Genomic DNA, 23,691 nt, shown 5'->3' on the forward strand with positions numbered 1-23,691 from the left:
CGTGGATGTTTCCTGAGTGTCTTCCGCGCGTAACAGTGGGCGGGCAAGCAGGAGTGCGTGAAGATGCTCCGATCCAAAGAACTGCATTCCTTTTGCTGCATAAAGCACAAGTTGCATCTAGCCTGGTCCAGCTCTAGACCGCACGTGAAAGTGAGGGCCTGGAACATGCGACCCTCTGTCCGCTTTAGCCACCTTCATACACCAGGTAAGTCCCCACACTATGACTGTGTTGCTGTGAAGAGGATGAACATGGTCTGATAAATCAGGCATCCAAGCAGCTGTGCACAAGGCTGCAGCTTGCGTCTATTCTTTTAGATAGGTCAATGGGAGCAATTTTTAGCAAGTGCAACTGCGTCACTTTGGATTATTTAATAAGTTAACTGTCCTGTTTAATGCTGGTTCTCTAAATCAATATTAGCCACTCATACGTATTGTCACAGCCCACCAATGCCCACACAAGTTACACTGTATTAACCACTGCAGGCCACCAAATAGCCTTCCTAAGCCTTGCCCTGCTTCTCTCCCAGGGAGGGGTTTATACTCAACACAACTGCCAGCTGAAGGGCTTGGTGTTGCTAATACCTTGGACCTCCCTGTACTGTTTTTCCTGCAGAGCAAAGTGTAGTAGCAAAATGATTGCTCTTGGGGCCGGGCACAGTGGCTCACACTGTAATCCCAGCACTTTGGGAGGCCAAGGTTGGGGAGGGTGGATCACCTGAAGTCAGGAGTCAGAGACAAGCCTGGCCAACATGGTGAAACCCCATCTCTACTAAAAATACAAAAATTAGCCAGCGCGGTGGCACACGCCTGTAGTCCCAGCTACTAGGGAGGCTGAGAATCACTCGAACCCTGGAGATGGAGGTTGCAGTTAACTGAGATAGCACCACGGCACTCCATCCTGGGTATCACAGCAAGACTCTGTCTCAGGGAAAAAAAAAAAAAAAAAAAGATTGCTCTTGGGAATTTCACCACTAAGATGTCAAAAACCTATGGTACATCAGCTGGCCTATAACGAGGTAGGTCTATGTTCCAGTGGATTTACTCGGTCTTTCAGACTATATCACGTGGAGTTTTCTTAGTCTTTCTCCCCCTTTAAAAAAAGCCTAAAGTTATCAAAGATAATCCTTTCAGTACTTTCCCCACCCGTTGGGCTACACTATTCAGTTATCTTTTAAAGAACAGACTTGTAACTTGCATTATCAATAGAGAAAATACCTGGAGAAAACACAGATGTTGTCTGGCTCATGTCACACAGGCGGTTCTGAAATCTACGAAGCTGTATCAGGACTTCCTGGCACCGAGAGAGGAAGGTTGGGAGGTGGTATCACTCAGCCAGACCATAATGATTTTATTTATTCCACATGGCCTAAAAACATGTTTGAACATAATGTGCCATAATTTTTCTGGTGATTTCTATGAATCAGCTTTTAATTATGAATAATGTTTTTAGAGATACTCCTGACAAATTTTACCCAAAGTTCTCTTGACAGCTGTCACATAAAATATCCAAAATGAAGCAGCTTCCACGGCTGACACAGGAAATCAAAGCATGGATTTCTAAAGGATCCATTAGTCATCTTTGCTGAGAACAAGAGTCTCACGGTTCACACATGCAAAGGGTGGCTGAGAAATTCAGATCAGCAAACATAGCTAGAAAAAGATGTTTACTGTCAAATAATTGTTCAAAGGAGTTTTGTACAAATACAAATTTTGTAACTTCACTTGGAGCCTTTTTCCTTTTCTTGTAGCTAGGAATTTTCTCTGTGTTTAAATTACTGCCTTTCTAATCCTCAGCTGACGTTTTGCAGCTTTTAAGGGATCACTGTGGCTACAGCAGGAAGCATTCTTGCTCCCTGGCTCAACTCAGGCCACTCAGAAATTAAAATGTTTGTGCAAGATAATGAGTATGAATTTCCATTTCTGAGATTTACTTTTAGAAAATCCAACTACCGAAACTCAGTCAAGTAGGGTCCAAGTGACACCGTCTCAAAGAACAGATGGGTGGAGTCAGCTGTGGAATTCAAGTGCTTCTGGCAGGTGTCTCTCTCCTGGAGACCCTTTCCTTCACTTGTCAGAGCTGACAGCTTCCTCGAAAATGACGACTAGGGATCAGGTTAAACAGAAATATAAATAAATAGCTTTCAATGGAGCACCCTTAATGTTGCTTAAACAGGGAGGTATTTTCTGGTCAATTACCTTAAGTAGACTCCAATAAACACAAAAATTACTTTTGCATGGGTAACTACCGCGCTGATCTTTTTCCTTCCCCGGCTCCCAACTATCCAAGAATAAAGCAAATTCACACAGAAGTATTCCAGGACTCTCCACCTTGTTTAGATTGTCTAAAAGGAATTGGAGGTTGTGGCTTTCCATCCAGCGTCGAGAGCTCCGGGCAAGTCGAACGTGGCACGCGCTGCTTTGCCAGAGGAAGCGAGCGTCTACCTGTGTCACTGAACGGCGCTCCTCCCACAGCGACACCTCCGTGCTTTTTTTTTTTTCTTGTATTTATTCGAAATTAGATTTGTCAATAGCGCGGGGCCTGGCAAATAGGACCTCTCCAAAATCAAACGCAAGATTGAACATAGGTCTCTCGCATCATAATAAAGCGGTTTAATTGGCTTCCACTGTGGGAGCTGAGCGGCACTCGCCCAACCCCTTTGAGCCCTGCGCACACTCGCACCATGACCGCCTCTCCCTTAAAGAGGAAAACCACGAGAAGGGACCCCGACTGCGCAAATCTGTGTGCCCTTCCGAGGAAGGCGTCCGAGGGCTCACTCTGCCTGCTTCAAAAGCTTGTGGGAGAGAAGCACCGAAAAGAATTCCGTTGTTAGGTTAAATAGTCTTAGTCTACACTCGCAGCGTGGAAAGGGCGATGGTGCAATCACCGCGATTATTTTGTTTCCGTCCTCTAGAAAATGAAGACTGAAGTCGGGACCAAAATTATTTGTAGACCACACGGTTTGAAGTCACCCCGTAGTTACCAGCAGCCGAAGCTATCTCCAGGGAAAATGTTCTTGAGCTAGAAAAGGTGATAATTTAAAGTCTTTCGTTTTACAGGAAAATGTGCTGCACTCCTTGACTGCTTCGGGATTTGCTCTAGCACCTAGAGGGAATTCTGGCTCAGTGTAGGGGCGAGGGACAGTGGAGGGCGTTGGACCTTCTTCTTCCCCAATCGGAGACCACGCCAGGTCTCCCCGAGAAGGCTGAACTTCCAGCGCGTGGATTCAGAGCAGGACTCTGTCTACGTAGGCGCGAGCTGGGGATACCTCTGGGGCTTGGGCGAAGCTAAAAAAGCACTGGCTTCTGATCCTCACTAGACATCTGAGTACCCACCTGCTCTGGGTTCCGAAGTCTCCTGCCCGCCCCACGGGGGTCCCAGCCCTGGTCCTTCTCCCCGCGCGGGAAGAAACTGGGGAGGGTGGGGCGGAGAGGGGGCTGGCCGAAGAGGGAGAGGGAGGATGGGAGATGGGCAGAGGCTGCCCGCGTCAGGGCCAGGACAGACGCCCGCCCGGCCCCAGGCACGCATGTGAACGTCAGGCACAGTCGCCCTAACACTGCACAAGACCGTGGTGGGATACGCACCGAGTTCCCTACCAGGGGTGTGTGCGCGCACCCAACGATCCCTCCTCCAGGTGCGCGAACCGCTTGTGCGGCCCTGCACACTGCGCCCCCTTCCGCCCACCTGCCCGGCCTGCGTTTCTAACCACGCGGGCGGTCCCGGGACTTTGCTCAAAAGGGAGGATCCCGACGCCCACGAATTGTATCTCCGAAATAATCCCCCGAGCGGGCGCCCAGGGCTGGGAGTGGAGTCCCGAGCCCCTTCGCGGAATTAACGAGACTTCTGGCGACCGGGAAGCCTGCCCCTGCGCCCGCTCCAGCCGCCCTTGCTGTGTGCCCGACTGTAGCCCGCAGGTCCCGAGGCCCAGCTATGTGTGGCCTAGGGCCGGGAGAGTTGGCCACCCGTACCCGTCACCGCCCCAGTGCCAACGCCCCAGGGCCTGACCAGATGGGGTGCTGTCCCTACGCCCGGCGTGGCCCCGCCGCCGCTCAGATCTGAAGTCTGGCTTTCGCTCGCCCTGCGTGGTGGAACCTCTGACCGGGAGCAGTCCTCAGCCGTGGGCTTCGTCTCCTCCTGCTGGAAGGGATGAATGGGCTCCCCGACACTCACCTCTCAGGAAACTCACCTTTCACACTGGCCTTCAAAAGAAAAGAAAGAAAGTAAAAGAATCCGCTTGAAGCGGGAAAATGTCCACGCCCGGCCCCGGCCTGGCTGGAGGGGCCAACCCAGCACGCCCGCCAGCACGCCGCCCTTTCTGTAGCTTTCTCTCTTTAAACCTCCAACGAATGAGCGTGCCTCTTTTTACAGATTTGTTGAGATTAGGAAGTAGATTCGTCACTGATAGCGTTGCTTTGCAAATAGACCACCTATATTTTTTAAATCAAATGAGTCTGTGTCTTTAAAGGACTATAGCAGCCCTATTCTATGTTAAGGGTTGGCTATCACAATTATTATATGCTTAGGAAAAAAATATGAACCCCGTATGTCTGTGCTTTTCTTGATGTACAGAAATATTTATCTTAGGTGGATAGGTTTTGTTTCTTAAATGGGAGTTTTTGGTTCATGTCTTTGAAGGGCTGGTTCCCTACGTCATTAATGAACTAACCGGTTTTCAGATTTCGAGGCGGTGGGCAATTTATGTAACCACTGAGGAATTTCAGTGCACACCAGACTAAGATTCCTCCAGCGCAGGGGTTTACAGACAAGTCTTGGGCTCCCTGGAAGCTGTCGGGATGTTTCTAGGCCGAAAGCAGGGCTTTGCTAGGGAGCAGATGTGCTGCGTCTCCCTGGACTTTGAGGCGATGTTTCCGTTAAGCTGGGCCGAGAGCCCTCTGGGAGAGGGCGGCAGATCGTGGGGGTCGAGGGGAGTGTCAGGAGGTCGGCGCTGGACACTGGACTCCCTTGTCCTTGTCCTTTTCCCCAGAATACCTGGCCAGGCCCAGGGAGCCGACGCTGGGTGCTCCAGATGGGTCCCCACCCTCACTGAAGGTCACTGGATGTCTGTGTGTATTGTAAGGGGTCCACTGAAGTCCCGAAGGCTTCTCAGGGACCAGAGAGAAAGAGCTTGGGAGGCAGGAAAGGAAAATGCAGAGGAAAGTACTTAACCCTCACCCCCAGGTAAAAATAGAAGGAACTCGTGGCAGCCCAGGTGCAGCTTTGGTCTCTCTCAAGTTTGCTAGTCACTATCATTAATTAATCACTAACATTAACTACCAGGGACACTGTTTTTATTCCCCTAAAAGTATCAGCTTGAGGGCGGTAAAGAAGTGGGGAGCAGCTATGCAAATTCTGGGACAAGAAGCACTGACTGCGGACCCTCTCTCGCTCCCAACCCCAGAACTGAAGTTATCCCAACCAAGTTCAAGGAGAAGAACCAAGACAATCAGCTTCAGGCAGCCCCTTTCCCCCACAAGCGGCCCGGGAAGTGGGTATAATCCCCTACCCCTGGGATTCCTCCATCCCTCCCTCTTCTCTCCTGAGGGAGACAGAGCTGAGGTCTGCCAATTGGGGGTGATGGCTTTGGAGCAAAGGGGGCTCTAGACCAGGGCACACAGGCGGATCTGCCAGGGCTTGTTGCAGGTAACGAGAAAATCAGACATGTTGACTAACCTATAAGCAAACACTTTCTTTAAAGGAGTAACTTCCAGTGAAGTAATTTATTAAAACAAGCAAAAAAGAGACATAAATTTCTCTCTCCTATTTGGGGAAACAGCAAACAACGAATTACTGTCTTGGTCTCTGGAGGAATAAATTATTCTGGACTTGCTCTGGATACCTGTAATTACTTGTAAACAGTGGGTAGTAATACTGTGATTGCTCGTTTTTTTTCTGGAAGTAGCAATGACCCCAAGGACAGTTGGTGACGTCTCCACAGGGTTTACACAAGGAAAGGAATGAAAAATCGAGGAATTCTTTCAGATAGTCCAGACCAAAAATCCTCCTAGCCATGAAATGGTCATATATGCGGTGCTGGACCAAGCGGACTTTTCTGGCATAACTATATCGTAACTGATTGAGGGTGTAGACAAGGGTGTATAAACCAAATAGGCTTGAATTAACACAGTCCTGGACTTTCTGTTGCCTCTGCTTGCTGGGGCGATGAAAGTTCTTAAACTCCACTTCAGAGGTTGGAAATTCTTTCCCCTCCCCCACCTCGTTAGTGACAAGGTTTCTGATCTCCCGCCGCCACTTCAACAGCCTTTCCCACCCCGAGGGGAACAGCTGGGTGTTCTTCCCGGGATCTGTCGAGAAAGTCGGCTTCCGCTGGGGATGGATCTCAGGTAGGCGCGGGCGCGGCCTGGGGAAAAACAGTTGCGGAGCATCAGAAGCGGAAAATCCAAGCAGCTGTGAGGCGATCCGGCCCCGCCTTGTTCCTCGTGGGGCCTGAATTTCTTCCAGATAAGTTTCCTAATGGAAGATTTCTAACAGGTGGGGTAAGCGGCGGCTTGCTCGCACGCGCCGCAGGACTGACTGCGGGTAGGGACGCCCTGGGAGCTTCAGACCCCAGTGCGTTCGATCCCTCTCCCCGCCGCCTTTTCCCAGCCCCCAGTCTCCTTTCATTCCCGACTCTGCAAGCTCTTTCGGGGCCAGTGGATGAACCGCCATTTCTGACGGTGCCTCGGACTCGGGGTCGTGCGCTGCATCTGTACCTCCCCCTGGGGCCCGCGAGGCTGGTCCGGGCGTTCTGAGCTGGGCCTTCGGCTTTAGGCCCAATGCCCAAACCCGGAATTTCTTCTCCCCGCGCCAGAAAAGAGAGACGTAGGAGGTGTCCCAACCTGCTGTCACCACTGCTGCTCCTGAGGACTCCAGTGAGCACCTGCCCGGTACTTTTCCATTCCAATAGAGCGTCCAGCTTACTAAGTGTCCCACATATGGCCTGTGGGTATTCTGAGTCCTTTTCCGAGGGTCCCAGGCTCCCCCTCAGGCAGGGAGAGCTCGGGACGGCCCCACCAAGGGCTGGGGTTCTTCCTTCCCGATTCCACCGAGGCATCATTGTCCTTCCTACCTGGGAAGCCTCGAGGTGCGGTGCCCGAGTACTTTTGGTACTTTGCGTGGTGCTGTCAGGGACCCCAGACCCACAGCTGCGTGCGTGTGTGTGTGTGTGTGTGTGTGTGCGCGCGCGCGTGCACGCGCATGTACGGCGAAAGGATGTGCTTGGAGAGCTGCTGAGCAGGCGTTGGGCCTGGAGGTTATCTCACCCCCACGTATCTTCAAACACTGCCTTGCGCTACCTCCCACAGCGCACACTTCGAACCCTTCTTGAGGACGCGTGAACAGAGGCTGCGCCTGGGAAGAGAAGTGCGCTTTCCCGTAAAATCCGGGAAATTTGCCTTGAGGAAAGTTTCCGTTCCTGTTACTTGTCAGGTTTCTCCCACTTCCACTTAGCCATGTTTCTGCGATCTGAGTAATCCCTTTCAAACCCGAGAGGAATTCTCCGCGGTCCATAACTGAGGGTCGGAAGTGGTGGGGGTGAGAAACGCGTTAAATCCTCCCGAAGCCCAGGAGGTGCCAGAGCGGGCTCAGGGGGCCGCCTGCGGAAGCTGCGGCGGGGGCCCGGTCGGTAGCCTCTAACCTCTTGGAGCCCCTTCTCCCGGAGGCCCCGAGCCGGCAGCTGTCAGCGCAGCCAGGCGCCGGGTCCTGGGCGCCGAGGTGGGCCCGACTCCTCCGGCTTGAGCATTGCAGACCCGCGCCGCTAGCGCACGGCCCTCTGCTCAAGCCGTTGCACAGGAAAGCCCTCCTGGATCCGAAACCCCAAAGGAAAGCGCGTTCCTCTGTGCGCCCGGCTCGCGTGGCATCGCGGTTTCGGAGCACTTAGCCTGCGAGCAAGCTCTGGCCACGATTTGGGCTTCGCAAGGGGTAGGGACAGGCGAGGGGCGAACCGGGGTTTGCGCACACCTTCCATCCCCTGGAGGGAGCCTGCGCCGCTTCGAACGCGCCTTCGAAATTTTGACCTTCAAAGGGGTCCCGGGAAAAGGTCCGGAGCGCCAGCTGCAGGCACGGTTGCCGAAAGCCAGGCCTTCCTGGTGAAGGGAAGGAAAGGGGGTACTCCGTCGCTGTCCGACAGTGAGTTTTCGGAGCAGCAGGCTTTTGATCCTGGGCCGGTGGCGAGAGCGATGACATCGGGTACCCAAATCTCTGCGCCCGCACCCGCAGCTCAGTGTCCTCCGGGCCCGTCCTGACCTCCAGGTCACGCACCACACTGCCCCACAGCTCTGCACCCTGAGGCACACGGCCGAGAGTCCCACATAATGTCGACGCCAAGGAAAGAACTGCCCTGTATCCTCTGCGCCTGTCTCTGGACTGGGCCGCCTGGGAAGCTGGACTCCTGGAAGAGGTTATGAGACCGCCGTGGCAGGGGTGCGCAGAGGACTCTGGGCCGCACACCATTTCCAGGCTGCAGGAGTGGGACGGGAGAGGACAGAGGCGGGACAAAAGGACTCTTTAGGTCCAAAGTGAACCTGAAGGAGAGCTCCGGAATGTCTGGTGGCCGCGTCTTCAATGGTGCCTTCTTTCTCCAATTGCCTTCTGCCTCATCACCATGGGACCCACCTGCGCCCACCCTGTGACCTGGCTCAGAGACCTTCGCCCTTAAGTGCCCACTCAGCGGCAATTCCCCAAAATTCCGGCTGCTCTGGATCCAGCTGCGCGGCCGCCCGGGCAGTTGGGCCTTGTTTGCTCCGGAGCCCTGGGAGAGGCCTCACCGCTAGGCTGGGCTCCCCGGCCCCTCCCTTTCCCTGGCCTGCGCGCCCCTGCGGCCTTCCGCTCGTCCTGAGAATGCGACCGTCTCTTTTCACCTTAGTGTTTCGAGGACAGAAAGGGCAGAGGGTCACCTCGGAGCCACTCATGCCGTTTTCTTGTGTGAAATGGGGTGGAGGGGGACTCCTGGCTTTCCCCCTTTCAGCTCTTGGACCTGCGACGCGGGGAGGGCGAGGACCTGGGACCAGCGCACGCTCGGAGGGCTCGGTCCTCCCACGCAGGGCGCCTGGCCGGCGAATGGCGCCACCTCCTCTCGGCCGCGCCTGCTGGTAATCTGCCCAAGAGCCACAGGGGACGCCTTGGCACCCCTCCTTCCCTTGTCCTCCCCGCCGCCCATCCTAGCTCCAGGGTCCGGAGACCCGCGCTCAGGAGCAGGTCCCCGCGGCGCACCGTGTGCACTCACCACGACTTCCCCGAGCCCGGGGGCGCGCGGGTCTCTCCCGGGAGAGTCCCTGGAGGCAGCTACGCGGAGGCGCGCCTGTAACTCCAGGGCCGCGGCGGGGTCGGAGGCGAGATTCGCCGCCCCCGCCCCCGCCGCGGTCCCTCCCCCCTACCGCCCCCCCTCCCGGACCCCGGCGGCCAGTGCTCCGCCCGAAGGCGGGTCCGCCATAAACAAACGCGGCTCGGCCGCACGTGGACCGGGGAACTGCTGCGCCTCGCCACAGATTGCGGGCTCTGGTGCCGCGTCTCCAGGCACAGGGAGCCGCCAGAAAGGGCAGGAGAGCGCGCCCGGGCCCGGGCCAGGCCCCAGCCGCCTCCGGCCCGCTCCCCTCCGCTCGCCTCCCGCTCCATGGCTCCGCGGCCGCCGCCGCCCTTGCTGCCCTTGCCGCCCTCTGGTCCGGAGGGGCCTCGCCGCAGCCGGTGCGAACACTCGGAGAAGGAGTAAGCAGAGCCTCCGCCTCCGCGCAGCCGCCCCCACACCCCCAGGAAGGCCGAGGCAGGAGGGAGGAAGCAAGCACCAGAAGGAGCGAGCAGGAACGGGAATCCGGGTGCCGCGGGACTGTCCGGCCCGGAGAAGGCTGCGCCCCGGTCGGCGGCGGGCTGAGCGCGGGGCGGCGCCGCCGGGTTGCTCGGAGCTCAGGCCTGGCGGCTGCGGGGAGGCATCTCAGAGCCCCGGGAGGCCCAGCGCACCTGCCTGTGCCCCGCGTCGCGGACTCACCTGGCTCCCGGCGCCCCCTTCCCCATCCCCACCGCCAGAGCGGGGCTCCGCGGGCCTGGAGCACGGCCGGGTTTAATATGCCCGGAGCCGAGGCGCGATGAAGGAGAAGTCCAAGAATGCGGCCAAGACCAGGAGGGAGAAGGAAAATGGCGAGTTTTACGAGCTGGCCAAGCTGCTCCCGTTGCCGTCGGCCATCACCTCGCAGCTGGACAAAGCGTCCATCATTCGCCTCACCACCAGCTACCTGAAGATGCGCGCCGTCTTCCCCGAAGGTGAGGCCGCAGGTGGGCGGCCGGGGACGCTGGGGAGCCCGGCGGCCTCGGCCCAGGCGGGAAGCGCAAGCCGGTTCTCCCGGAGGGGCTGCCGCGGCCTGGCGTCCAGAGCTGGGGCATCTGAGGGAGGTTGCGTGAGGGTCTTCGGTTTCGGTGCTGGCTTGGGTAGAAGGGCCAGGGCCGAGGCGACCAAACCCTCTCCTGGGCTGGGTGGGAGCGAATTACGAATTGTTCCAGGGGCAAGCGGTCCCCAAGCCCGCACGGCGCGCGAGTTCTTTCTGGTTTTGTTCTTTCTGCCTTTCCTCCTTTCTCCGCCAAGGCATTCTGGTTTGTTTTGTTTTTTTTCCTCTCTCTCTCTTTCTCTTTATTTTTTCTTTCTTTATGATTTTCTTTCTTCCTCTTCCTTTCCTTCTCTCTCCTTCCTTCCTCCCCTCATTCCTTCCTTTGCCGGTGCATTGGGTTTTCTTTCCTTTTCTGCCTTCCTTCCTTTCTTTGGAAGTTCACCCTGGTTTTGCTTTGCTTGCTTGCTTTCCCCTATTCCTTCCTTTCTTTCTCCCTCCTTCCTCCCTTCTTTCTTTCTACAATTCCCTTTATATTTTCTTCATTCCCCCCTCTCTTTTCTCTTCCTGGAGGAGGTGAAGGAGGGTCTGCTCCACGCGCTGGGCGTCAGCGGGGATCACGGTGAGGCCCGGGCACTGCGGGCTGAGGCCGCAGAGCGAGCATTTGTGCGGAGCCGGAGCCTCGCGTGAGACTGGGGCGCGGGAGGTCAGGGCAGAAGAGAACCCCGGTTGGTGAGCTGAGATCCGGCAGAAAGCAAGGGGGCCGATTAATTCAAAAATGGCAGACGGAGCTGAGCGCTGCCGTTCTTTTTAGGATTGAAAATGTGCCACAGTGGGCCAGGGGTGTGGGACACGCGGCTCCGAAGACTCGGAACAGAAATAAATGGTGGCGCGCTGGGTGGGCTGTCCCGCGGTCCACGCTGGGTGCCGCTGGTGACAGTGGCCGCCCGGCCAGGCACCTCCAAACAGCAGGTCTCAGGAAGGCCTGGTCACCACAGCGTTCGTTTTTGGTGTCCCAAGGGTTCCGGGCCGAGCGTTTTCCAGCGCCTCTGCCTCCAGCAGCGGGGTCGCTGCGGCCTGGCCAGAAGGATTTTACTCTGCTGGGAGGCGCGCTGCTCTGGGGGTCTGACGAGACCTCTGGGTCCAGGAGCTGGGAGTGGTGCGCCGGCCTCTGGACCCCGGGGAGCCAGCGCCGGGTTAGGGAGACAACTTCAGCCGCAGGGCACAAGACGGTCGCGGCAGAACAGGCGACAGGTGTCCCTAGGCCGCAGGACGCCTCCAGAGCGCCATCCCTGCCAGGCGCTCTACTAGAAATCGGAAAGTTCGACCCTTTGCGTTCGGCGCTGCCAAGCCTGTTATTTTTGCTGGCCGCTGGGTCTGGAGCTGCGCTTCTCAGAGCCTCCCTGGTGGAGCGCGGAGGGCCGGTCTGCAAGCGCGGCCTCCAGCCCCGCAGCGCGCCGGCTCGGGAGCCAGGCACGAGAGGACCGGGGCGCACTGGGCAGCGGAGGGGGCTGGAAGCGGACCCTTGGCCTCTCGGGAGCCACCGGCCCTACCGCGCGGCCGCACGGCGCTCTCCTCTCGGCGCAGCAGTCCTTGAACCCGGCGCAGGTTCCTCCCTTTCCTTCTCAGAATGAGGCAAAGACGCCCCTGTCCCAGCCCCTCCCGCTGAGAGCGGTTGCCCAAGGTGGTCGCTACTGGTCTGCTCAAGGGTGACCCCTTGGCAGAGAAGTGGGGAAGATTCCACTCCGGCTGAAGTTTCAGGGGAAATTAAAAGAGCATTCGGTTTTATGAGTCTCCTTCCCACCGGGGGAGGAACGGTGGTAACTGGTTTGCTGGGATTAGCCGTTTCTTAACCGCATGCAACAAAGCAGGTGTGGAATCTCAAGGCTCCAGCCTTTTTTACTGCCCTCTGCCCCCTTTGTGAATTAAAAAAAAAAAAAAGAAAAAGAAAGAAAGCTTTAGAAGAAACAATCCAAAGATTAAATGATTTGTGGTCAATGATTTCAATTAAACCAGAAATGAGTAAGGAGGACTGAGTAAAGGTCTGCTCAAAGCTATTCGGTGTTTGAGGGGTTTCCCGGAGAGCCTGTTAAAAGCTGCGAAGTGGTGGGTGTACGGCTCAGCCACCTTTAAACCGGGTCTGTGCGTTCTGGCTCTGAAAAGCAAGTCTCCAGGCATTTGGGCTCAGAATTGCTGGGCCCTGAGTGTGTGCGGGGGTGGTCCTTCTGGGGTTCAGGCCTTGAGCAGCAACTTGCCCTGGTGGCAGGTTTGGGAGCAGTTGAGGGGCCTCCCGTGTGTCTTTTGCGGGGGGGTGACCCTGGAAGCTAGCACTCTGGAAGGAGCTGTTTGCCCTAGAGTTTTGGAAAAGGCCCTGAACCTGTAGGGTCCTCCTCGGAAAGGGAAGGGAGCAGTGCCCTAGTTCCTCCCCACTCCATTCGTGCAATGCCTGGGGCAGGGGCAGACCTGGAGCGGGTGGACACGCATCCTTGGAATTTGTGAGGACCGCTCTGGGGTCTGGGTCCTGCAGCGCTGGGTGGCAACTCCCTTGGGTCACGTCAGTCTGGGGCTGAGGAGTAGGGAAGCTGGGAGCTTGGGGCAGAGGAAGAAGATACATTTAGAAAGACCTCCATTATGAAAACTGGAACCCATTTATGCAAACTGGTCACCCTTCCAGTAGTTCCAAAGAGTGGCAGTGGAATGGCATCTTGATCAATTTAACCTCTTCTCAGGGAATCTGGTTTGTTTCTGCCAAGGCAGATATGGCTGCGGGGCTGGACTAGGGTCTGTCTGAGCTGCCAGGGTCAGGGTGGTGGCCCTAGGAACGTTTAGGGCCGGGGTGGTCCTGGGCTGTGGCAAGGGCTCCCAGATCGCCTTGGGCTCTCAACTGCAAGGTGAAAAAGACCCATGAGGCATTAATCTGCCAAGGGCGGTCTTGCCTGAGAGCGAGCAGATTGCTGGGGTGAAGAATCTAGAGAACCACTTAGGACTCTGGAAGAAAAAAAAAAAAAAAAAAAAAAAATATATATATATATATATATATATATATAGCATAGTCCTAAGGAACTGCAAGAATCACCAGATTAACCCTGCATGCCTGGGGAAATTGAGGCCAGACAGGACACAGCCTTTTCCTAAGGCCCTATAGCAAGGGCAATAGCAGGCCAGTTGCTGCCACCGGAGTCCTGTGGGGTGTGTTCTCACCCCACTGCACCCAGGAAGCTGCCAGCCTCTGCCCCTTTAACCCAGATCTCCTCAGGTGGCAAGACAGAAAGAAGAGCTCAGAGGGGTTTCTGTGTGCCAGGGCAGAGGGAGGCCACCAGAGCCAGGGTAACCAACTCAATAACCAGTTTGAGGGCTTGGGGGTCCTTTCAACGTTTATAGCCAGGTTTGAGGCCCCACTGTCATGCTGTGCTGCTCTGTCTTGGTCTCCTTGTCTGCAAAATGGGCCCGTTAGCAATGCACAAGGTTGCTGTGATGAAGGGTGAGGTCTCACAGGCAGAACTATGCCCCAAGGGGGGAATCCTAAGTGTTGTTCCTACGCCACTCACCCCTCCCTGTGAGCTCCTGATCTTCCTTGGGTTAAAGGAGTCTTGAATGGCAGAGCTGGACAACTCACTGCCTGGACTTTGAAGACCCCCGCTTTCTGGGTGGCTGCCTTTTCTCCCCTTCAACAGTGAACTAGTAAATGGGAGGTAGATAGGATGGGGAAGAGGATGGGAGAGCAAGGCTGGCTTTGGACATGGGCTCGAAACTTTGTCAGCTGGCCCTCCTGCAAAGTGTGGCCTTCCCTTCTGGAGAGAGGGGCTTTGGAAAGTGGGAAAGCTCTGGGGCAGGTGAGCTCCAGTTGCTCCCTGGCTGTAGCTGCTCTGACCACAGGCAGCAGAACTCAGGGCAGCCTCTGCTCCTCGGAGGTAGGAAGAAGCATCTCCAGCACCAGACTCAGCAGTTCCACCACCAACCTGGCACAACCGACTGGTCCCAGGACCTGGCTTAGTAGTGAAGTTGGAAACCTAGGTTGAGTCTCCCCAACTCCCTTTCCCCAACCAGAAAGACCCAGGACGTGTGCGAGGGAAAGAGGGAAAAGGAATTGCTTCCCCAGAAACTGCCATTGGCCCACACAAGAAGAGCTGGGGTTCAAGGTCTGAACTCTTCCAGTGACCAGGAGCCTTTGGGTTTAAATTCAGCTGCAGGTGCCCCATCACCACTTCCACCTGAGCACGCTGGGCAAACCCAGGTTATCTTAGGAATTGTTTCCCAGATTGAAACAACTTGATTTGGAGAGTTAGGTGAAAAGAAACTCACCCTATAGACGTCAGGGCATCATAGGTGTGAGGCCGCTGTCTACCGCGCCTGGAAAAAAATGCAGATTTATTAAAAGAACAATGTAGGCCGGGCGCGGTGGCTCACGCCTGTAATCCCAGCACTTTGGGAGGCCGAGGCGGGTGGATCACGAGGTCGAGAGATCGAGACCATCCTGGTCAACATGGTGAAACCCCGTCTCTATTAATACAAAAAAATTAGCTGGGCACGGTGGCGCGTGCCTGTAATCCCAGCTACTCAGGAGGCTGAGGCAGGAGAATTGCCTGAACCCAGGAGGCGGAGGTTGCGGTGAGCCGAGATCGCGCCATTGCACTCCAGCCTGGGTAACAAGAGCGAGACTCCGTCTCAAAAAAAAAAAAAAAAAGAACAATGTAGATTTTTACAAACCTTTCCCCGTCTCTGCTTTGAAGCCTGCCGGGCTGCAACCGGGATCCGGGAGGGAAAGCCCACTGGCACGGGGGACAATCCGGGAAGCGGTAAAGCGGACACCAGGGCACAGGGCCTATGCTTTCGTTGGAGGCGAGGAACTGAAGCGCGCGCTGCAGATTCAGCGCGGGGCTGGAGGAGGACCTGAATCCCTGGCCCCCGGGGCGGAAAGGAAGCCTCCTGGCGGCTGTGGGTGCCGAGCTTCTCGGAGCCGCTGGCTGCCGGGGCCGCTTCCGCACATCCCTGGTCTGGGCTCCGGCATTGGGGGTGCGGGCCTTCGGTCTGTCCTCAGAGCAAGTAGGATACCTGCGGGCGACAAACCTGGCCAGGCTAGGAGACTCCTTCCTTGCCCCTCCCCGTCGACCGCGGGAGGGCTGCTGGGGTGTTTCCACGACCACCCCCTTCTCACCGTATCCCCAGTCCCAGTTTGGAAAAGGGCTCAAGGGCGGGCTTTTCAGGGACCTGGGACAGAACAGGAAGGCTCCGAGGCTGGAGAAGGATTGAAGCATGCAGAGGCGCCCGGAATTGTGACAATTTACTGGGGTCCTTGGGTGGGGAAAGGAGGCTTAGGGGCTCAAGCTGTAGGCTGTCCTAGAGCGGCGAGGCGAGGACCTGGCCCCAAACCCCCTCCTTATGCCCTGGCACAGGTTCGAGGCGCCTGGTGTCCCCGGGAGAGCCCCTTGAGACTACCGCCCCTGCAGGGGGTCCTGCTGCGGCTTCTGGGTGGTAAACGGCGAGGTCGAGGGTGAGGGAGCTGTAGAGGCTGCCAGCATGGAAAGCGCCAGAATCCGAGTGTGCTGCGTGGAGCAGGGAACGGAAGAGGCAGCCGGTCCTCACCCTCCTCTTCTGCCAACACGTATCCTTCTCGACTTTGGAGTGGTTTGCAATCCGAAAGTGTGACTTAGCGTCTTCAGAGGGCCGCCGATGCGCCAGAGGTCACGCTCCCAGAGACACACTTTTCCCTTCCCCTCCCCCCCAGCTCCCTCTGGAGGGGGTGATAATTGGGAGAGGAGAGGCTGTTGGCAGGGAGGGGGTGGGAAGGCCAGAGCGGGCTGCACCAAGTGTGGCAAACACCGGGGCCTCGGGCTGGGCCGCGTCATTTAATTCCACAAAATCCCATTTTAGAGGTGAGAAATAGAGGTTAGAGGTCGAGCTCTTCTGGAGATCAGACCCCAAAGACGGGCCCAGCTGGCGTCTTAAACCGGGGAGGGGGAGTCGGGAGGAGGTGAGACCCCTGCACCCAGGTGGGGGTTCCCAAACTGTTCCAGATTTTCCACACTCCCAGGTGCGATTTTCCGTGGAGCGCTGGGAGTAGGGCGGGCACTTTCTTGTAGTTAACCGCATTTGATATTCACAAGAACCCTGTGAGGAGTCTTTGTCACTGTTTCTAGATGCCCGAGGTTGCCGGAGGGGCAGTGAGAGAATGGCCGTCTAACCTGCTGTTCCTACCAAAGTCCACGCCTGTCTCCCCAGCTGGACCCACGGTCACAGCCACCACCCAGTGAAGGCGTGAGGCTGGCTGTACCTCCTTTACAGGTCTCCTTTAGGTCCCTCAGGAAGTGGGGGCCGCCTCACAGCTCAGGCCCTCTCTCCCCCTTCCCTCCCAAATACTCTTCTTGGTGTGGTAGTGTTTTCGGTCTGTGACCTGAATCTGGAGGTACCCCCAGGGCCAGCTCCCGGAGAGGAAAGATCAGAGAGGCAGTGTCCGTGATGTGAGGAACAGCAGGCAGGGTGTAGGTACTCACAGGCACACACTCACAGGTGCTGGGGGGAACCGGGGAGGGAGGCGCTGGCTCCCTTTCCCTCCATTTCTCCCTGGGGGTCCCAGCAACCTGGTCATCCCTGACTTCCAATAGCACAGAGTCCCCACAGGTCCTGCAGTGCTCTGCAGGGGTGCAGGGAGCCCCCATTACCGCACCCCTCCCCCTGCCCCACTATCACTCGGCAGGAAACTACAGGCTGGGTTGGGGACCCCTGGCTGCTCCAGGACAGCAGTGAGTGCTGGGAGCCGATAACCCCGAGGTGCCTAGCCCAGACTCTTCCCACCCCCTATTTTTGAAATGAAGCCTTTGGTTAGGTTCAGATAAGGGCCACGTGCTCAGCGCCTCACTTTCGCGGGAGCCTCTATCGCTTTATATGCCAAGACAACTTTCTTTCGTTACAAATCTTTATTTAGTCTCTGCATTCAGCCCAAAGTAGATTTTTATGGGCTGAGTGAAAAAACTTCGTCCGCATCGGTTTCTAATGGAAGAGCTGGCAGTGCCAGTGCCCGAGGGTGGGGTGACCTAGACACGGGGGTTCTTGGGAGGAACATCTAGTGCCAGGCCACCTCCACCAGGTCAGAAAGGGACGTTTGCACCGAATCTCCACCGGCAAAGCAGAGGCTTTGGGGAATTACAGAAAAACTGTAATGGTAGAACAGAGCAAGTTCTCTTGAAGTGTGCGGGTATTTGAATTATGCAGAAAATTGTCCCATGTGCCCACATTTGCATGTAGAACCAGGGTCTTCCGCAAGGCTTTCGGGCATCCCCGGCAGCAGGGTCCGGTCTGGGGTTCATTTCCCTAGGTGCAGATTTCTCCCCAAGTCTTCCCGCCATGGACTTTGCAAGAAGCCAGGGCCCAGATGCCACTCTCACCTTCAGCACCACACAGGCAAGGGTGGCTCCAGGACACTGCCCAACCCCAGGAACGACCCAGCAGCAGAGAAAAGGACAGTCACCAGGGTGCATTTGTCCATTTTTAGAAATCAGAATTCCTAGGTCCTTAGTAAAATCTTACTTCACCAAACCCCAGAGCCTTTAAATTTTGGTTCTTGCCATTGCTGGTTAAACGATTGTAAACGCTGCCGCCACCAGGCCATCAGCCTGGGTGTCTGGGTGTCGCGGAGGAAGGGCCTGCTGGTGAGAGCACAGGGAGCGCCGCTGTGATCACGGTGATGATGCGGGGTGAGCGCAATTCCCGGGGTTAAAAAGCCACCTCTGCCCCCGTGGTGGAGGCTGGGGACCCCGAATAATGAGCTGTGATTGTATTCCCGGGATCGAGTTTGTGAAATTAGCCACCTTCTCAGCCAGGATAAACCCCTAAGTCCTTGAGCCCAGGAGAAGAAATTAAAAGTCGTCTCTTTTTTAGCCGCAGAATAGTTTTGGGGTTTTTGTTCGTTTGCTTGTTTAAGTTTTTTTTTTTTTTTTTTTTAAGTGTTTAGTTGCCGAACAGGGAAGGTTTTGTGAAGCTTTCCCGCTGCCCTGGGTGGAGGTGTCCCTCGCGCTCCCGGAGACCGCTGAGAGACCCGGGGTGTCCGGGGTGACTGCACGGAGACTCCTGGGGAACCTACTCGGGCTGCCCACTTGGAAGGGCTTTGCGGCGCCGGAAACGGTCTGCAGGATCTCCACGGCTGGTCAGGTTCCCCATCCCTCGTATCCTGCGCTGTCGGGGGTCCTGCCCTGGGTTCGGTGCTCACGGCACTGCACGCAAGCAGAAAGCAGCGGGCTGGTGCTGGGCCTGGCCTGCAGGGTTAGGGTGGGGACGCGCCAGCAGCCCCGAGCTTATTCTGCAGGGATCCCAGCGCGGGGAATGGGGAGCGGGCGCTAGGCTCGTAGGCCGGGAGGCGGCGGACGCGTTGTCCTGGCGGGGGCGGGGGTTGGGGTGCAGGCGGTGCACCGACCCCCGCCATCTGGTGCGGCAGCTACGGCTCTCATTGGAGGATCTGCCGCCAGGCTCCCAGCGGCGGGATTGCGGGGAGCGGTCGGGGGTTGTTCCACTGCGTCGCCCGGCTTTCCTGCTTCCTCGGAGTGTGCAGGGGAAACCTGGGGTCTCGCGGGGCGCAGCAGCCGGGCCGAGGGTGCAGCAGGAGGAGAGCTCTGGAGGGCAAGGCCCTCGTTCCCCTGGTTCGCAACACTCGTTGGCAGCCTTTGGTGAGGAAGGGCAGGAGGCCTGCTGAGAGGAGGGGCCCGGGGTCCCTAATAATGTGACAACAGACCCTTTCCAGTTCGGCCTGTGGCCCATCCCTCTCCCATCGCCTGCAGATTGAAGTCTGCTCTTGGGAGTCCTCAGGTATACCCCTCCCAGGCAGAAGCTCTCAGATTGGAAGGGGGACCGCGAGTGCGGTCTCTCTGCCTTTGGGAAAAACGAGGAGTTGCTGGAGACGCAGGGAAAGAAAGGAGGGAGGGAAGGAGGGTCCTTGGGGGAGTATTTACGGGTCAAATCGATATCCCCTTTTGGCCACGAGAATGGCGATTTCAAAGCAGATTAGATTACTTTGTGGCATTTCAAATAAAACGGCAATTTCAGGGCCGTGAACACGTGGGCGACCCGCGGGAGCGGTGGGCCTGGCAGCCTCGCAGAGGCGCCCGGGCTGCCGGCCGCGGCGGGGATTTCTCCCTCGGCCTTTTCCTTTTTAACCGAGGGCAAAGGAGCGACTGCGAGAGCACAGATGGCGACTGCGGAGCCTGGGAGGCACTGGAGGACGCGGGGGACTCGTGGGGAGGGCTGGCAGCGTGCAGGGGTTCCGCGTGACCGGCCTGACACCCAGGCATCGGGCTGGGCGCTGCAGTTTACTGATTCGCTTTCTTCCCTCTTCCAGGTTTAGGAGACGCGTGGGGACAGCCGAGTCGCACCGGGCCCCTGGACAGCGTCGCCAAGGAACTGGGATCGCACTTGCTGCAGGTAGAGCGGCCGAGCCAGGGGAGGAGCGCAGGCTCCCCTCCGACCCCCACCCCAGCATAACAGGCGCTCCTTCCCGGAGGAGCGCCGGGCACATCCAGAGGCTGCCGGGGGCTGGGCATAGGGGTGGTCCCTACTGAGGAGGAACAGGGCTCCCGGATGGACCCTTAGCATGTCGGATGCGGCCTGTGGCCAACCCTACCCTAACCCTACATCTGCCCCCACACCCCGCCGAAGGCCCCAGGACTCCCCAGGCCACCTGAGACCTAGACCAAAGGCGCCTCGCCTCCCGAGCGCGGTTAAGTCCTTTCCAGCCTTACTTCCCTTGACATCTTCCACCCAGCTTGCTCTGTACCAGGTGCTAGGGCCGGAGTAGCAGGAATGGTCACGCTGCCCTGAGCTCCAAAGTATTCGGCCGCCGTTTGCAGGGGGTGCGAGGACCGAGAGTCAGCATCAACAATAGAATATTAAAAGGGCAGTCTCCAGAGCTTACTGCAGGCCACATTCACTTACTGCAGTTCCAGACTTGATTGTGTCATCTGGCTTCCCCTCCCATCCAGTGCGTTCTGGTTTTTGTTTGGTTTGTTTGGTTTTAGTTTTGTTTGTTTTTTGAGACAGAGTCTCGCTCTGTGGCCCAGGCTGGAGTGCAATGGCGTGATCCCGGCTCACTCCAACCTCCGCCTCCCGGGTTCAAGTGATTCTCCTGTGTCAGCCTTTTGAGTAGCTGGGATTACAGGCACCCACCATCATGACTGGCTAGTTTTTGTATTTTTGCAGAAATAGGGTTTCACCATGTTGGCCAGGCTGGTCTCAAACTCCTGACCTCTAGTGGTCTGCCCACTTTGGCCTCCCAAAGTGCTGGGATTACAGGCTTGAGCCAACATCCCCTGACTGAGTTCTGTTTTTAACTCTATTTTTTTTAGAGAAGGAAATTGAGGCACAGAAAGGCTAAACAACATGTCTAAGGTCACACAGCAAGAGGTGGAGAGGAGTTAACCCATTGGCCTAGCTCTAGAGCCCACCCGGGTAGCCAGAACTTGGTGAGGCCACCAGGCTCTTGCTTGGTTTGGGGCCAGATGCTTAGCACCCCAGCCCAGGGCCATTCACCCTGCAGGAGCTGCACCCGTCTCTGACCTCAGCTTTTCCCTGGTAGCAGAGGGGCTCTGCAGGTCTCCGGGTAGCCCTGAGCACAGCCCGCCACTTCCAGATGGGCGGTTGGCGCTGGCTGGGGACAGATCCTGGTCTTTCAAATGCCCTTTACAGAGCCTCATCAACGACCCGATTCATTTCCCCCTCTCCTGTCATTTGTCTCTGCCATCGAAAAATGCCTACCGAGAGCTGCCCTGCATTTCCGCCCTCTAGTTTATGTTTTACTTAAAAATAAAAAAAAAAATGTTGGCTGCAGGATGCCATGACTTAGGTCAGCGAGTCAGCCGGAGCTCTGCGTTTCCAAAAAGCAGATCTTTTCACAACTCTCTTGCCCCAAATGCCCTAGTGTGGTTTATTTTTTAAAAATGTATGCCTGGGGAAGAGAAGACCCGGGGAATATTTGAAACCCCAGCTTTTACAACATAAAGCACATGGTGTGGCCGAGCCGGGTAATGGCGCTCTGGGAGCCCTGCCCAGGCGGCCTCTGCTCCCCCTCCTTCACTTCCAGCTCCAGCTGAGTGCGTTGCGTGTTTCATACTCCTACATATTATAAGTGACACTAATATCAGAGACAACTAAGTGCTGGGGAACTTCAGTGAGAACCTGGCTGGCAAAGTCAACACCTCCAGACTTCTCTAAGCTACATTTCTTTAATTAATTCCGGAGTGGTGTGTGGACGGGCATCTTTGCAGTTATTATACATGTAAGTGAATTAGGTCATTTGAAGCTATGAAGGCATACCCAACGTTTTTCATTAAGATTATTATTTTTTTAGCTACTGCTGGCAACTGTTAGAATTTAATTATGATCATTTTCCTCTTTTCCTCATTATCCCAGATATGGCTGGTCGTGAGATACTTTTTCACTAAATGTGTCTCCTTAATGCTTTTGGAGTTAAGCAAGCATGCCCAAAGCGCCAAGACATTTATAACTTTAGAAATTGCTGTATAGTTTATATTTTTGGAACACCACAGGTTTAGTTGGGAAAATATTTTGCAGCTGAGTTAGAAGCTTGAAAGTTCGGCTTATAATCAAGATGCTGATTTTCACCCTCAGCGTCGGGAAAGGTAATGATAGTTTAGTTGGCAAAGACTTTTTGCAGCAAGCTGTGTTTGAGACAGCAGAATCTAAGGGTATCTTTCAAGTTTCACTTACGCTACATTCTTTTTAGCCCCGTCTCTAGGGGTGGGGGGGGGGTGGCTTAGAAAAACCAAAAGTAATCTGGTTTCAATTACACGCTGTAAAAATAGAATTTGTGGCCAGAAATTAATTTGGAATATTTTTTATGGGGGCAGCATTGTGGGTTGTAAGAGTCTTTCACCAAGTTTATTGCTTTTCTTTGGTTCTGGATCTAAAATATGAATGAGTAAATAAAATACAGTTTCCTTTTTCAAAAATAATTTAGTCTTTTTATCCTTGACACATAAATATAATCATTACCTTTTTATTTGTCTTAATTACCTCTTATAATTTTGCTTTATTTTTAAGGGCTAGCCAACTTAGGCAAAAATCAGAATTTCATTTGGGTAGTTTTCATTTTTCAGAAGTCGATACTTTTTCTCCTTGAATTTTGCAAATGTCATTCGATCTCTTGCAAATTCTAAATAATTAATTCTGTAGACATCGTCTGGTAAAATAACCAGGTATTTTGTTTTATTTTCTGGGCAGTGGTAGTGTTCAGAATTTATTATTCAAACGGTACTTAGAGGTAACTAGAAAATTGTGGCAAATAAAGCATATGTCCTAGTGGTAGAAATGACTGCCAATTATGACATAAAATGGTCTATATAGTGGTAGATTTTCCCCTAAGTACCATAGAACTCCGGATTTGTACTAAGTGCTAAAATAACCCCAAACAATAAAGCTACTACATTTAAACTGAGCGTGATAGGAATTCTCAAATGTTTTGCATGATTTTTGTGATGTGGATGTACGATTGTTTCTAAAGTGCTTTAAAAGCATTGCAGAGCCTGGCCGGCGAACTAAACCCTGGGTGCTGTTTCCTACAGTCCTTCTTAAGATCCTGGGCTTCGTTTTTGCATTTAGCAAGCATGTGTAGATGACCAGATCTGATATATCCCTCCATCCCAGTGACTGTCCCATTGTTAGACCGAACTCTAATGTAGAATGATCATCTCTTATTCTGACACTTTTATCCTTTACAGACTTTGGATGGATTTGTTTTTGTGGTAGCATCTGATGGCAAAATCATGTATATTTCGGAGACTGCTTCTGTCCATTTAGGCTTGTCCCAGGTGAGTATTGACTAATTTTATGTGCAACCAAAATATTAAACAAAGTGATAGCCGATTTTGATAGCCTCGCCCAACTTGAAAACGAGTCTGTTTGAGTGTTTGCTTTTGTGTGGGAACAGAATCCCAAATTGCAAAATTGTCTTCTCAGGACATCCCTCAGGGGTTTTCTTCTCCATATTACGTTTTACTTTTTTACTTTCTTTTTCCCTTGGGGTTCATGACCAGTGTGTCTTCACCACATCAGCCTTGTTCTGAGATTCATTCTGTCCCATGCCCTGGACGATCTGCTTACGTAGTAATGCTAGATGCCCTGAAAAGAGCTTCACAGTGGGACGAGTTTCAGTCCACACTTGCTGGTCTGCACGTGGTATTAAGAGTTGCTATAAAGCAAGAGGTAAGCTGATGTGGAACATGGATTTTATGCAGAATGTGCTTTGGGGAGAGAGAATGGGGAGGGGTAGATTTATGAGTGTTCACATGGAATTCAGGGTCATTTTTCCTGACTTTTTCCAGTTCAGTGGTTGTTTCAGCAAAGCATTTTATATGCTTGTGATAGAAACTCATAAAACTCAGTTTA

The 23,691-nt window shown here is 54.9% G+C and overlaps 1 protein-coding gene across 1 annotated transcript in view; it reads left to right on the top strand.

Annotated features, from left to right (window-relative positions):
* Positions 1–9,423: 9,423 nt before the first annotated feature.
* The window catches only part of SIM2 (SIM bHLH transcription factor 2), a 53,936-nt gene continuing 39,668 nt past the window's right edge, over positions 9,424–23,691 (top strand). Inside the window, exons 1-3 of the mRNA XM_021669463.2 lie at positions 9,424–10,246; positions 19,631–19,713; positions 23,025–23,114. Of these exons, the coding sequence (XP_021525138.2) occupies positions 10,072–10,246; positions 19,631–19,713; positions 23,025–23,114 (348 nt within the window). The 5' untranslated portion in view covers positions 9,424–10,071. The remainder of the gene's footprint in view (positions 10,247–19,630; positions 19,714–23,024; positions 23,115–23,691) is intronic.

This window comes from Aotus nancymaae, unplaced genomic scaffold (genome assembly GCF_030222135.1).
Source record: "Aotus nancymaae isolate 86718 unplaced genomic scaffold, 86718_ANA_hifiasm-v0.15.2.pri h1tg000022l_1, whole genome shotgun sequence".
Lineage (NCBI taxonomy): Eukaryota > Metazoa > Chordata > Mammalia > Primates > Aotidae > Aotus > Aotus nancymaae.